At 35.9% G+C, this 14,941-nt stretch overlaps 1 protein-coding gene across 3 annotated transcripts in view; it reads left to right on the plus strand.

Moving 5' to 3' along the window:
* The first annotated feature begins 4,446 nt into the window (after positions 1–4,446).
* The window catches only part of LOC107679307 (cytochrome b5 reductase 4-like), a 13,331-nt gene continuing 2,836 nt past the window's right edge, over positions 4,447–14,941 (plus strand). For 2 of the 3 annotated variants that reach the window (XM_016474829.1, XM_016474831.1), the window contains exons 1-14: positions 4,447–4,658; positions 6,164–6,282; positions 6,436–6,589; positions 8,702–8,802; positions 9,611–9,713; positions 9,972–10,007; positions 10,131–10,203; positions 10,626–10,683; positions 10,788–10,881; positions 10,968–11,000; positions 11,289–11,411; positions 12,120–12,260; positions 13,830–13,979; positions 14,419–14,569. In XM_016474829.1, the coding sequence (XP_016330315.1) occupies positions 4,571–4,658; positions 6,164–6,282; positions 6,436–6,589; positions 8,702–8,802; positions 9,611–9,713; positions 9,972–10,007; positions 10,131–10,203; positions 10,626–10,683; positions 10,788–10,881; positions 10,968–11,000; positions 11,289–11,411; positions 12,120–12,260; positions 13,830–13,979; positions 14,419–14,569 (1,424 nt within the window). In that variant the 5' untranslated portion in view covers positions 4,447–4,570. The remainder of the gene's footprint in view (positions 4,659–6,163; positions 6,283–6,435; positions 6,590–8,701; positions 8,803–9,610; positions 9,714–9,971; positions 10,008–10,130; positions 10,204–10,625; positions 10,684–10,787; positions 10,882–10,967; positions 11,001–11,288; positions 11,412–12,119; positions 12,261–13,829; positions 13,980–14,418; positions 14,570–14,941) is intronic. The other variant, XM_016474830.1, reaches the window with a different exon arrangement.

The following is a 14,941-nucleotide window of genomic DNA, read 5'->3' on the forward strand; positions in this document are numbered from 1 at the left end:
TTCGGGACACACATCAATTGCTCAAACAGGGCTGCGTTCAGCCCCGACAAAACGGTTCAAAACGTTTTTTAAACGGAAACGGTGGTGCGTTGAACACACTGTTCTGATGACGCAAGAGTTGCAACTATGGCAGCTGAGAAGGCCATTCTTTGTGTTCTTTTTGAAGAATTTTCAGAATTTTCACAATACAATAGCAAAATATATAAATATGTATAGTATTTTTATGTTACAGTAATCAGTGTCTAGCACACCTTCCTAAGGAAAGGATGGACCAGACGACATTGCAATTACTAAATGATATTTAGACAGACATAAAGAAGTTCCAAACAAAAGAAAACGTATCTCAAACCCCGTTGCAGACCGTTGCACACTGTTTCCAGGAAACACGTCGTTCAAACCGGAAACCGTAGCAAAACGTTGCGCACCGGTTTGAGCTTGAACTTGCCCCAGGTATTCTTAAACTAGTGTTAATTAATGAATCATCAAAAACAGCTGGTTAATATGTAGGTGTGGCTAAGACTAGCCTCTTAGTACAAAGGGAAAAAAAGAGGGAAAAAAAATAACAATAATAATGCGAAAAAAAATTTATAATAATAATAATAATAATGTGAGGAAGAAAAAAAAAAAAAGAAAAAAAATATATATATAACAGTGTAGGTATAGAAGGTATAGACATCAATAATGCAGATTACAAAAATGGTTAAAAAAATCTATTTCTTCATTAACTCCTGGGGACTTAGTCGCCCGGAGCGTATGAATCCAAAAAGTCTCTCGTTGTAGAAGCTGTTTCTGTCTAAAGAAAAAAAAAATATATATAACAGTGTAGGTATAGAATTGTACATCATCAATAATGCAGATTACAAAAATGGTTAAAAAAATCTATTTCTTCATTAACTCCTGGGGACTTAGTCGCCCGGAGCGTATGAATCCAAAAAGTCTCTCGTTGTAGAAGCTGTTTCTGTCTATTTCCACCTCTTATTGAACATGGGATAGATTCAATTCCCTATATAATTTTCTGTACTGTTTCAAACACATGGTAACTAGTAAAAATCACAGGTCTCTTATCATATTTTCAAAATGCTGCATATAGCTGAATCAAAGTCTGAATGAACACACAAGAGGTTTCCTCTGCATTAAAACTGGGAAGTACTGCAACAAAATGCATTAAACAGGCAACTCAGGAATAAAGTCAACACAACTATAGAACAGATAACGTCAACTGTCTAAACAGAGATGACACTGCACTTCACATCACAGCTCCATATTCGTAACATTTTTCCAACCTCATTTGAGTGCTTGTGAGCAGACAATGCTGATTGATACTCAACAATATAACATTAATACAAGGATGCAGTGATCCATTGACATACATTAATTTAATTAATTAATGTATGCATTTAGCAGATGCTTTTATCCAAAGTGACGTACAGTGCATTCAGGCTATACATTTTTTACCAGTATGTGTGTTCCCTGGGAATCGAACCCATGACCTTTTGGGCTGCTAACGCAATGCTCTACCACTGAGCCACAGGAACACATACATACATGTCAAGCAACGAAAATAACAAAAAATACAAATCAGAATTGAAGTGTGTTTAGGCCTTTAAACAAATATGAATACTGAATAAACAGAACTGAATCCATTCAAAAAGTGGAACTGAACTAGCATGTTTTTTTTTCCTATGACATCATGTTGTGAATCAAGTCATCTCAGTAGAGGTCACGTGAACTGCAGGTCAGATAATCTCAACCTTTTCATCTGAGATGTGTTGATTCAGGCAAATAACTGGTTCTTCAAAGTCTGAAGTTTTGGTTTCATTGATTTCGATCCCAGATCAAGCATAACTTGCTGGATGTCATTGAACGTGTTCTTCGTGCACTTTGGGTAATCAAGATGGAGTGCATATGAGAGTCCAAACAAGAGACAAACTGCAAGAGGCAGGTCCCTGACATAATTCACTACGATAGCTCCCTCTATGATGATAGCTGTGGAGACTGGATCTGCAGGGAGCAATGAAGAGCAGTGAGGAGAGTCTTCGTTGAGGACTGTCAGAATGCCAACAGGAATGTGCTCAAAGTTGTTTTCATTTACATTTACAGACCTTGAAAAATTCTGAGGGGTTGTCCCCAAGAAGGACAGGAATGCCACGGAGAACCGCAGTGCGTCAAAGTGTAGGGGAGAGTGGGGTAAGATGAGCCAGTGGGTAAGTTGACCCACCCCCTGTATCTTGCCAACTGTACACTTTTATTGTCATGTGACCATATATTTTGAAACCACCCATAATTTCTGCCAGACTGTGAAAAGAAGAAACACACGGGAGGAGTGGAAGGCACCCAATTACTTTAAAAACTGTTTTTGGCTTGTCAAAGTAAAATGTTAGTATAACAGATGTAATGGCTGTTACATCAAAGCAAATTTATCCAGGTCTAAAAATATTTATTATGCATATAAGTGATTTAGCAATGTATAAAACCATGTAAATCATTTAGCTAAATATTAGCCTGAATTAGTAAGCAAGCTAGTTTTTTTGCAAAATGGCAGCTATGGGGCAAAGTATGCTGTGGGGTAAATTGATCCAGCATTTTATCTTACCCTACCATAAGGCACTGAAGTTAAGTTAAATCTCTGAAGTATAAACTGGTACTTTAATTTGATAGTACACAACTGATTTAGTTTATCATATATACATATTATTAATTGTAGTTTAGTTGATAGGGACAGTGTACAAGGGCACCAAATCCATATCTGATAAGAACCAGAAGATGCTTTTCATCACATTATAATCAGATATATCTTTCCACCTGTAGTCCCTAATGGCCTGTTCGACATTGCAGAAAAGCTACCATGCCAAGAATCGTTTGACTAACAAACTCTCTGTTTAGTCTGTTTTTTGGGAAGATTACAACGTTGGTGTTAAACATATTGTTTCAGAAATGCAAACAATTAAAGATTTTCATTTGGTTGGTTTTATGTTGTTTACATTAGCTTTAAGAAAAGAAATAAGACTGTTTGAAAAAGGAAATTTGATTATTAAATTAGTTTTTAAAAGAGGTAAATTATCTTTCAAATTTAACATGGGTTTGAACCAGATTCAGTCAGATGGTAAGTTTACAACCAGATGGTTCATCTTACTCATTGACTCGGGTCAACTTACCCCCACCCTGGGGCAAACTGAGCCACAGGAACACTTTTTTATAAGAAGCCATATTTTTAGAACCCTTTGTCATAGATACATTCCGATCATTTAAAATGATAGGAAACATCCTGAAGTTACTTCTGCGTCATTTTCCCTTATCTTGAGGTTAGGGTTAGGGTTAACCTAACCCATAAGTAAAAAGTGGCTCATCTTACCCCACTCTCCCCCTACCCTCAGTTTCCTGAAAAAAGAGAGGGTTTTATGAAATGATATTCCATGTTATTCTGTTTCTTACCACAATCACTTTTTCCCCTTGTGCAGACCTATGAGCTCATCAACATGTAAAGGAGCTATGTCCATGGTGTTTTCCATGATTTTTCAGTCTGAAGAACGTTGGACACATTTTCAAGTATCTAAAAAGCATAAGTCCCTTTCAGTCTTGCTGATAAAACAAACAATGCATTCAAAAAATTCCACAAGGAGCCCAAGCCCAATGCAGCTGCAACTCTCATCTAATACATCAATGAGGGCATTCAGCAGAATGTCAGAGCAATATTTACCACATCTCTTTAATAAACTCTTAAAATTTGTCTGCCTCAATATCTGATCAGTTATCTTTTTTTTTTTCCTCAAGGATGACTGTTTAGGCACTGATGTATTTTATGTTGAGCTAGTGTTCACCACAGAGCTTTCAGGTATTTAACCAATAACCCACTGTAAAAAACCCACTGCTTTTACATAAATGTAACCGGAAGTGCGAAAGTGCTCAATTGTTTCCTGGTTTTGCCTACAAAATATGTCATCCCTGCAGCAATCTCTTCGTAGCTACTTATTTAACTGTACCCAAGAGATTGCCTCATGTAAAGATGCAAACATGCAAATACAGTTAAACTCATCTCACAAAGTCTAGTTCAGGACATTTTTAGGTGTGCATCAGTTAATCAAAGAATTTATTACAATTAACGTTTTGCCCAGATGCAGTTTTGACAGCTAGGTACTGCTAAATATAGCCTACAATTTATGGGTTTAAAGTTTTTCATCAAGAAAACTGTTTCTGCATCCTTATGTCAAGTGTGAGTCTAGGCATTAATCCAAAGGATGGGTGTTCGAGGAAAGGTGGAGGACATTAGATGATGTTTGGCGTTCTCTTGTGGTACAAAATTGTTTTTGATCACATTTTTAAACGGACTCTTTCTTTAAATTTTAGACTTTTATTTTGAAAATGCAACTCTTACTATGAAATCCTATGCATGTATAATCTCTACTAGTTCCCGTTGGCGGGATTAAACAGATTGGCTATCAATAAAAGTCATGCAGATCAGCATGTACACCCCTCTTCAAAAATGCCATAGAGCAATGCATTTATTTCATCTGATCTATAGTTATGTGTAATATATTTTAAAACCACTGATCGTAAAAGTCGTATCATTGGAATGTTAAAGGAAGATGATGAAGATTGTAGAGCTGCAAAAAGAGGGAACATTTCAGCTGTCCTTTCTGCCATCTCCAGTGTTGTGTCTGGTGAGTTTTTAAATACACAATATCTAACAGATTTAAGAAATATTCTGTATGTTGAGACAGTAGTAGCAGTTGTAGGATACTAGTACACTTTCAAACACTGCCATACTTGTTTGCAATAAAACAATATGACAGAAGAAAAAAAAAAAAAAACTGAAATGTGCTGTAAAGTAAATAACATAAACTTAAAGGGGTCATATGATGCAATTTCAATTTGTCCTTTCTCTTTGGAGTGTTACAAGCTCTTGGTGCATAAAGAAGATCTGTAAAGTTGCAAAGACTAAAGTCTCAAATCCAAAGAGATATTCTTTATAAAAGTTAAGAGTCAACCACGCCTACCTAAAACAGCTCGTTCTAACACGCCCCCACATATCTACATCACGATGTGGGAAGATTTGCATAACGCCGCCCAAATGTTCACGCAAATAAAGAAGGCGTAACTTTTATTCTCGCTGTAGTATTGTTGTTGCCGCCACCATGTCGTGAAGGCACTGTGTGATTCATTGTGAAAGCGAAACTACTTTGTTTGGCCTTCAAAAATGGACACGACTAGAAATCAGTGGTTAAAGGCGCAATAGGAGATCTTGGAAAATGCTAACTTTAGCCTGATAGCACTGAAAGCGAATGTCCCACCCACCCAATCGCTGTCCAAAGCCACGCCCCCTGAATGCATATACGCTCACTCACAGACCAGAGTACCAGATACAACATTACTACAATAAGCTACATCAGGTTCCCAATTCCAGCCCATGTTCCGAAGTGAAGTAAACTTCAACGTATTTCCCCTGCTCAGTCAGGAGGGAGCAATGAACACTGTGTAGGGATCATATCGATCGGAACACAGTTCATGCACATAGCTCACTTCTAACGAGCTGGTTATCTGAATCGGGTGTGTTAACTAAGCGAGACATTCAAAATATGCAGAGCGGCAAAATAATGTTCTTTTTAGCAACATCATATGACCCCTTTAAGTGGCATTATATCATAGGACTCGCATAATAGATTTGTGTTTCAGTCAAGTTAAGATTAATATAAAGAAGTAAATAATACGCTCCTGGAATCACTTCCTCATTTTGTAAGCTAATGTTAATATTGGTAGACCAATTCCATTTTGAGCTATGTGTAAAATTAAGTATTCGTATTCATTTCTACACATATTCGTCTTTTATTATGAAATCGCAATGGTCGCTTAGACGTCATATTTTGGCGACGGTCTTTTGAGTAGGAATTTAGTGCTGTTGTCGGTTCTGTTGTGACAGCAGTATCATCGCTGGTGGTCGTTACGTTTCTCCGTGTTTCTGTGTTTTTCGAGCAGCTGAACTGGATCATGTTGTCATGTTGGACAGCTCCAAAAAAAAAATAAAAATAAAAATAAACCCACCTGCCAAAATGAGGAAGTCGCATTTCATAACACTCTCATAGCACTTCCTCATCAGTAAACTCCTCTGATCAGTGACATACACACAGCATATTTTCTCAAATCAGTGATATTTAGTGTGTTTGGGCAGGTTTTCTCGGGAACTGGATTTGTTTTAAAGCATCAGAGATGTTAAATGTACCATCTCAGTCTTTTCCGGCAGCTGGATCCCAGCAGAGAGTCGCACCAACCGGACAGTCCAGAAATAAGGTTGGTCCCTTGAACTACATTATTGTCATAGGAATAATGCAATGAGTGGTTTAAATGCATAGCAAAACGAGACGGCTCTATAATTGCCATTCAGCTGTCCCTGTGTGTACAGCACTGCATGTTTACTGCTGTGTTTAATGAGTAACGTTACAGGTGGCGCTAAAGCCGGGTCACAGTCTCCTGGACTGGATCAGACTGACCAAGAGTGGACGTGATCTGACTGGACTGAGAGGTCGACTGATTGAGGTGACAGAAGAGGAGCTGAAGAAACACAACACCAGAAACGACTGCTGGACCTGCATTAGAGGTATAACATCAAAATACACATCATGAACTCAACTCATCTCAGTAAAGTTTATGTCTATGCGTACTGATTTTAATTTAAAGGGTCATGAAACCCCCAGACTACTTTTTCTGAGATTTTAGCAGAGGTGTTTGTGTCGCACATCATAGAAGACAATGTTAGCATCCGATAATTTTAACTGTTGGAGAAAACTGGTTAATTTGAAGCTTTTTTGCTCTATTTTCATCTTCCGGGTTTAAAATCTACATTGTGTTGACGTCACAATTTGTGACGTGGCAATGGACTAAAAGTACATCGATGACGCGTAGGTGTCTATTAAATTATTCATGAGACTGAGTGTTCTTATCCTATGAGAAGACGCGTCGCTTAATTATTCACAACAGCATGTGTTGATTTGCTATGACAGATGTTTCAGAGTCTGTGAGATGACATCGTGCACAATAACTGAGAGAAATGTTCATGGATCGAAGAAGAGTGTTTGTTTTTGCTTTGTAATAAGAGTTCGGCACAACCGCGATTCATTCACTTGGTGAGCATAACCGTTTTTACAGCTCTTTGTAGGCCTGTCGCAATAATCAATATATCGACTTATCGCGCAATATATGTACATGACCTCAATAATTTTTTGTGACGCAATATATCGCCCATTATATTTACTTCAAAATTAATGTTACTATGTTTTGTACATTCCACTTGCGCCTGTGGCTTTTGCAGCTTCTCGTACATAACGTGGTGTAGTCATGAGGTGCTAGTTCAAATAAAAAATGCTTCTACAAAAAAAAAGTTTCATCTGCAGATATGGCCTTGTTTAGGGATCTGTGCCTTTGTGCATACGGACATCTGACTGCTGAGTAGTGATTGTGTTTTTCAGCTATAGTGTGCATCCTTAATTTACAGACAAAAGAAGGTCAGGGAAAAATCTCTAGATGGAAAAATCTCCATACAAGTTCTTTGTGCATTTTTCTTTTTTTCTACTTGTTACTTTGCACTTTTTGTTAGAAAATGTTTATTTACTATTCATTCAGGTTTTTTAAGGCATCTAATATTTTGATACTTAATTTCCATGATCTAAATATTCGTAAAAATGTGTTGTCATTTGGAAGTGTGTAGGCCTTCTTGCATTATTATGCCGTTGCATTATGATTATATATTCAGTGGCATAAAATGGTGTTTAAAATTACAATAATATCGCTTATCGCAGTTATTTCTGGGGCAATATATCGTACAACAAAAAGTTGTTATCGTGACAGGCCTAGCTCTGTGACACAATCCGTCAAAATTAACTCTAGGGGAGTTGGAAAATGAGCCTATTTTCAAAAATAGTGGAGTGTTCCTTTAAAAGTTCTCAGAGGTGCAACAGCACTTTCATATATATATGTTTTCGATGCAGAGTGCAAATGGCTGTGCATTTATTTGTGTTTTTAACTCGATGGGAGTGAAATGAAACTGTCAGAACGCTAAGCTGTGTGTGTGTTGTCTGTCTCCCCTCTTCCCCTCCTCCGCTCCGCACCACGCCCACTTTTTTAGCATTTTTTAAAACTGTGGTGAGAACTAACCAGAAACGGGGGGTTTCATGACCCTTTAAGAAAACCTTTTGGTGGGAATGTATCTCGCTCAAGTTTGGATTCGGTAGGACTTTTAAAAAAGAAAGAAAGAGAGAAACAAACAAACAAACACTTTCATCAAAAAACAATGCATTTAATTGATCAAATATATCAATAAAGACATTTATAATATCAAAAAATGTTTAAATCATGGTTTCCACAAAAATAAGAAGCAGCACAGCTGTTTTCAAGTTTGATAATAATCATAAATGTTTCTTGAGCAGCAAATCAGCATATTAGAATGATTTCACTGGATTAATGATGCTGAAAATTCACTTATGCAAACAGAGAAATAAATTAGAAATACATTTAAAATATATTAAAACTGAAAACTGATATTTTCAATTGTAATCATATTTTTTAAACTATTTTTTCATGAAATAAATGCAGCCTTGGTGAGCATAAGTGACTTCTTTCAGTTCAGTTTGTATCCAGACAAGAAATAAAAGATGTTAGGGCTGTGTCAGATCAGATGTACACATGACTCTGTATGTTTGTGTGTTTTCTGTAGGTATGGTCTATAACGTGAGTGCCTACATGGATTTCCACCCTGGTGGGGAGGAGGAGCTAATGAGGGCTGCTGGGATTGATAGCACTGACCTGTTTGACCAGGTAAATGCTCTCTGGGCAGAGCGTTTGAAAACAGTGCTTTCAGAAAACCATATTTTATGTCCATATTTTGCTCTCAGTTTTTTTGTGTGTAACACTTCATATTAAGAATACAGTTACAATTACTTATAAATAATGTGCAAACGAGTTAATTAAAAGTGTTTTCCCCCCTTTTAATTAGCTCATATCATATGTAAAGAGTTACAGTAGGTTTGTTTTTAACAACATGATCTCATGTGTATTTGAATGCATTTTATGTGCGGTTCTACCGCATGCACATTTACTTACATTTAAACTTTAATCATTTACGTGTGAACAACTTTATAGATCTACAAATATTTATGTAATGTGAATGCTGAATTCATGGAATTAATCTTTTGATTCTGCTGAATTTGTGAACAATAAAATAGCATTTCGCATTTAACATAGTTGACTCAATTGTATGTTGAACAGTTGTGCTTTACATTTTAGTATGCATCAAAACATACAAAAAAAAAAGTATATATTTTTTTTCAACATGTAAATGTTACATATGAGTATCTGCATTTAAATAATGAGGCTAGTCTGATTTTTAAACCAGAGTTGTTAATAGTTAATGAGAACATTAAAAGTTATTAATACTAAAGAAATGTAAAGAAATGTTTATGTATAAAGTGAATTGATTCACATTTATATGTAAACATTTTAGGAACACTTGCTAATAATGTATTAAAAACGTAGAGACTTCTTTTTATAAACTATGTTAATTAACTATAAACTAATAGCTTGCAAATGATTTGTAAATATTATTGATGATGTTTGTCTGTCTAAGGTCCATCGGTGGGTGAATTATGAGTCCATGCTGAAGGAGTGTCTGGTGGGGAGGATGGCAGTGAAGCCCAGTCCTGCTCTTCGAGGTTCTGTCAGCTCTTTTGGTAGTAGAAATGAATTCAGTGAAATGCATTCATTTTTGTGGAAATACAGAATTATTCTCATACAAACATCCTGCCTTGTGGCCAAGTTCTTGTATGAAATAATCAATAGTTGAAAAAAAATGTTTGTACTAATTAACATGCTGTTAATGGAATGGAATATTCCTTTACTTTCAGAACCAAAGCCGAAATAAGATTTTTGATGTTGTTGTTTTAGTTTTTGTTCTAATGCCTCATTACATGTTTCTTTGGTTCCTGCAGCTCAGACAGAGAAGACGGAGAGCGCTCACATGAACGGTATGACATCAAAGCCGTAGTTCAACTATGCAGATTTCTAGTTATAAATGCTGAGTATGCTATTACTTAATTACTTATTGGACTCATGCGGAGTAATTATGTGTTTTGTACTCTTCATACCAGGTTTGTCTGTTCCTCCACCTTCAAGACAGGAGCCCTTATCTTCTCCTCTCCCTGCCAAAGATCATCGCCCTCGGTATGTTTTTTCCCTATGTCATGATTATAATAAAAATTATACTGAGTGACTCATTCCTTGGTACAGTATCATCTGGTCTGCATTTTATGCAGCATTTAGGGCTGGTTGTGGTCAATTGAATAATGGTCTTGGCTAGTAATATTGAGTTTACATGTTTGATCCCAGGTAGATTCAGCTTGTGAACCAGAGTTTTTTTTTTTTTTTTTCTAACTACTCAGAGAAAGTTTACTAACAGCGCTCTAAAAATATTAGTATTTTATAAAAAAAATAAATTATATTAAAATTGTATTTTACATTACAAAATAATTACATAATATTCAAATAAATGAATGCTAGGCAAAATTTAGACAAATAGACTTGTCAGCCTCACCTAACTGAAGTCACACTGGCTGATTCTCTGTATATTTATTCTTCATTTTTAGATATGATTGGTTCCAGACAGATGGCACTGTCAATATCATTGTTTACACCAAACGAAAGGTCGGTGTCAACTCATTTTCCTTAAATGCAGTGGTTATCTGGTTGTCTCTTCTCAAACATAAAAAAAAAAAAAGTCAAATTCTCTATTATTTTGCCCTCACCAGATTCCCAGTGCTGGCTGTGCAGTGGTGGATCTACAGGGTGATACTCTTCGGGTGGAGATGCTTTTGGGGAAGATGTCGTACCTTCTCTACTGGCGTGGGTCTTTTTGCATTTCTTCAGTCACTTAGAGATGAACATTGTGTATTGTTCTATATCAAGTTGATAACACTGTATCTTTTCAGGCCTGTCTAGTGAAGTTCAAGGACGTGTTGATGGTGAGTTGTATGTTAAATTGGACATGCTTTTTTGTGTTGAATCTAGAATTATATTGAAAATTATCTGTACAAAAAGTACTGTGGCCGTACCATGGTGAAGTGATGGTGTCAGCTAATATTACTGTGATCCATTGAAGAGTACAGTACCTTGCTACTGATTCATTACTATTTTAATTTACTACAGCATTTACATGGTCTTACTATTTAAACATTATGCGTATTATAAATAAACAATCATTTATTTTTCTCATTCTAAAGAAGTGTTTCCCTGTTGTCCTGTGCTTATAGTCCAGACAGCCCACTCTGTAGGAAAAGTTCAGGTGTGTCTGCACAAATCAGTCAAAGACAAGTGGACGAAAGTGGGGCAACCACTAGAACACCATGACACATTTATTCAGTGTAAAGATCGTGGTGAGTAACACACCTATGATCTTAATTGTCAGAAAAGTATCTAAATTTCAGAGAATTTGCTGTTTAATTTTGTAAAGATAGAGGCATAGAGGAACACATTTGAGATACTACTTTGTTTTGTTACATAACATGAAATAAAGGAGTACCACAAGGCTCGGTGTTGCATCCTTTATTATTTGTTCTGTATGTAATTATTTTAGTGTTAAATTATTTACTGTGTTCCTAAAGCAAATTCAAATTTTTATGTTGATGTTTTTACTACTGTGCTTATACGTTCATTTTTTTTAATTATTTTTTTTTTTTGTATTATTATTTCTGTTGTTTTTGGAAAATTTCTAAACTTCAGATTTGGTTCTAAATGCAGAGGAAAAAAATATTTTTACTATTAAAGGCATTCATATTCAATCAAATATGAATCAGTGGCTAAAACGAGTGAGTTTGGAAAGGTCTTCGTATCTACTTCCTCTTCTTAGAACACATTTAAACTCTAAAATTACAAATCTTAGTACCCTTGTACAGTTCAAGGTCGAAGTAAATTTTTAAACACATATTTTAGCTTATACAAATATTTTAATATATAACTAGTTAGTACATTTGTTCAGTTACCTAACTCCCTCCTCACTTCCTCATTCATTCATTTAAGAAATTACTTGGTAAAACATAAATAAATAATAATAGTAAGGTTTAATAACATTTGCTTGATCACAGAGCTCTCCTACAGGGAATGCGTGTTGGTTTCGAAATCAGACGTCACACACGACACGCAGGTCTTGTGTTTACAACTTCCTCCAGGGTCAAATATGCAAGTTCCTGTGGGGAGACACGTCTACCTCAAAACATCTCTCCAGGGTAATACGACACTTTGTCACACAGCTCATGCTCTGCTGATCTAAAGAGAACTGATGGAAGGTGATAGTTTTATGGAGTGTTGTCTTTTTGCATTTCTTCAGTCACTTAGAGATGAACATTGTGTATTGTTCTATATCAAGTTGATAACACTGTATCTTTTCAGGCCTGTCTAGTGAAGTTCAAGGACGTGTTGATGGTGAGTTGTATGTTAAATTGGACATGCTTTTTTGTGTTGAATCTAGAATTATATTGAAAATTATCTGTACAAAAAGTACTGTGGCCGTACCATGGTGAAGTGATGGTGTCAGCTAATATTACTGTGATCCATTGAAGAGTACAGTACCTTGCTACTGATTCATTACTATTTTAATTTACTACAGCATTTACATGGTCTTACTATTTAAACATTATGCGTATTATAAATAAACAATCATTTATTTTTCTCATTCTAAAGAAGTGTTTCCCTGTTGTCCTGTGCTTATAGTCCAGACAGCCCACTCTGTAGGAAAAGTTCAGGTGTGTCTGCACAAATCAGTCAAAGACAAGTGGACGAAAGTGGGGCAACCACTAGAACACCATGACACATTTATTCAGTGTAAAGATCGTGGTGAGTAACACACCTATGATCTTAATTGTCAGAAAAGTATCTAAATTTCAGAGAATTTGCTGTTTAATTTTGTAAAGATAGAGGCATAGAGGAACACATTTGAGATACTACTTTGTTTTGTTACATAACATGAAATAAAGGAGTACCACAAGGCTCGGTGTTGCATCCTTTATTATTTGTTCTGTATGTAATTATTTTAGTGTTAAATTATTTACTGTGTTCCTAAAGCAAATTCAAATTTTTATGTTGATGTTTTTACTACTGTGCTTATACGTTCATTTTTTTTAATTATTTTTTTTTTTTGTATTATTATTTCTGTTGTTTTTGGAAAATTTCTAAACTTCAGATTTGGTTCTAAATGCAGAGGAAAAAAATATTTTTACTATTAAAGGCATTCATATTCAATCAAATATGAATCAGTGGCTAAAACGAGTGAGTTTGGAAAGGTCTTCGTATCTACTTCCTCTTCTTAGAACACATTTAAACTCTAAAATTACAAATCTTAGTACCCTTGTACAGTTCAAGGTCGAAGTAAATTTTTAAACACATATTTTAGCTTATACAAATATTTTAATATATAACTAGTTAGTACATTTGTTCAGTTACCTAACTCCCTCCTCACTTCCTCATTCATTCATTTAAGAAATTACTTGGTAAAACATAAATAAATAATAATAGTAAGGTTTAATAACATTTGCTTGATCACAGAGCTCTCCTACAGGGAATGCGTGTTGGTTTCGAAATCAGACGTCACACACGACACGCAGGTCTTGTGTTTACAACTTCCTCCAGGGTCAAATATGCAAGTTCCTGTGGGGAGACACGTCTACCTCAAAACATCTCTCCAGGGTAATACGACACTTTGTCACACAGCTCATGCTCTGCTGATCTAAAGAGAACTGATGGAAGGTGATAGTTTTATGGAGTGTTCAGCAGGCTGGTTTTGTGTGTTTGGTGCACAGGTACAGATGTTGTGAAACCCTACACACCAGTGGATCAGTCGCTAATACCTCCCTCACAATCCAGTGCTGAAATGGGCTCAGACTTAAATCTTATGATAAAGATCTATCCTGATGGATTGTTGACCTCACATCTCGCCAGCCTTCCTATTGGTTAGTAACTTCTCATATCTTTTTTTTTTTTTTTTAAAGAAAGAAACAGCATTACATGATTTTACACCATGGTTGGGCAATTCATGAGCTGGAATTTGAACCCCTCCCTTGTCCATAAACCTGTTTGTAAGATCTGTTAAACCAAATGGATTTCTTTGAATTTTAGTTCACTTTAATTCTTAACTTTTTAATTTTTTTTCAAACTCAAATGTTAATGGTAGGCCTTGTTTAGTATCTTAGTTCAAATTTGGATTGAATGATAACTAAATAGCTTTCTCACTTCATGGCTCACAGCCCTGTTTTGCACATACAGAATGAACAAAAAAGCACAAATAAAACAAATAGTAAGTTTCAGTTTGAAAATAAACATGAAAACTGGAATTGCATTGAATCACAAACTAACCTTACTAACTCCTGTCATATTTCTGGCCTGCTCCAGGATCCTCTCTGTCAGTAGGTGGTCCTGAGGGGTCCTTCAGTATGCGAATCCTGCATGATGTCACTCATCTCTACATGTTAGCAGCCGGCACAGGCTTCACACCCATGGCTCGTCTCATACGACTGGCTCTACAAGACCTCACATCAATCAGGTCTGCCCAGTACAAATGTGGGAAAAAAAAGAAAAAAACAAACAACATGCACTATTTCAGTCACCAGTCGAAAAGCAAATGTTGCAAGAAATTTTGCTGGTGTCAAGGTGGTTTTAATCGATGAATAAAGTCAGTTACCCTGGTGTCCTAGCAGCATAAGCTTAGTCGTAGTTCATCACATTAAAGTCACTATGAAATCTGAACAGCTAGTTGTCTACCAAATTATATAATGTTAAAGGGGTCATATGATGCGATTTCAAGTTTTCATTTCTCTTTGGAGTGTTACAAGCTGTTCGTGAATAGATAAGATCCCTAAAGTTGCAAAGACTAAAGTCTCAAACCCAAAGAGATATTCTTTATAAAAGTTAAGAC

This window comes from Sinocyclocheilus anshuiensis, unplaced genomic scaffold (assembly GCF_001515605.1).
Source record: "Sinocyclocheilus anshuiensis isolate Anshui unplaced genomic scaffold, SAMN03320099.WGS_v1.1 scaffold2366, whole genome shotgun sequence".
Classification (NCBI taxonomy): domain Eukaryota; kingdom Metazoa; phylum Chordata; class Actinopteri; order Cypriniformes; family Cyprinidae; genus Sinocyclocheilus; species Sinocyclocheilus anshuiensis.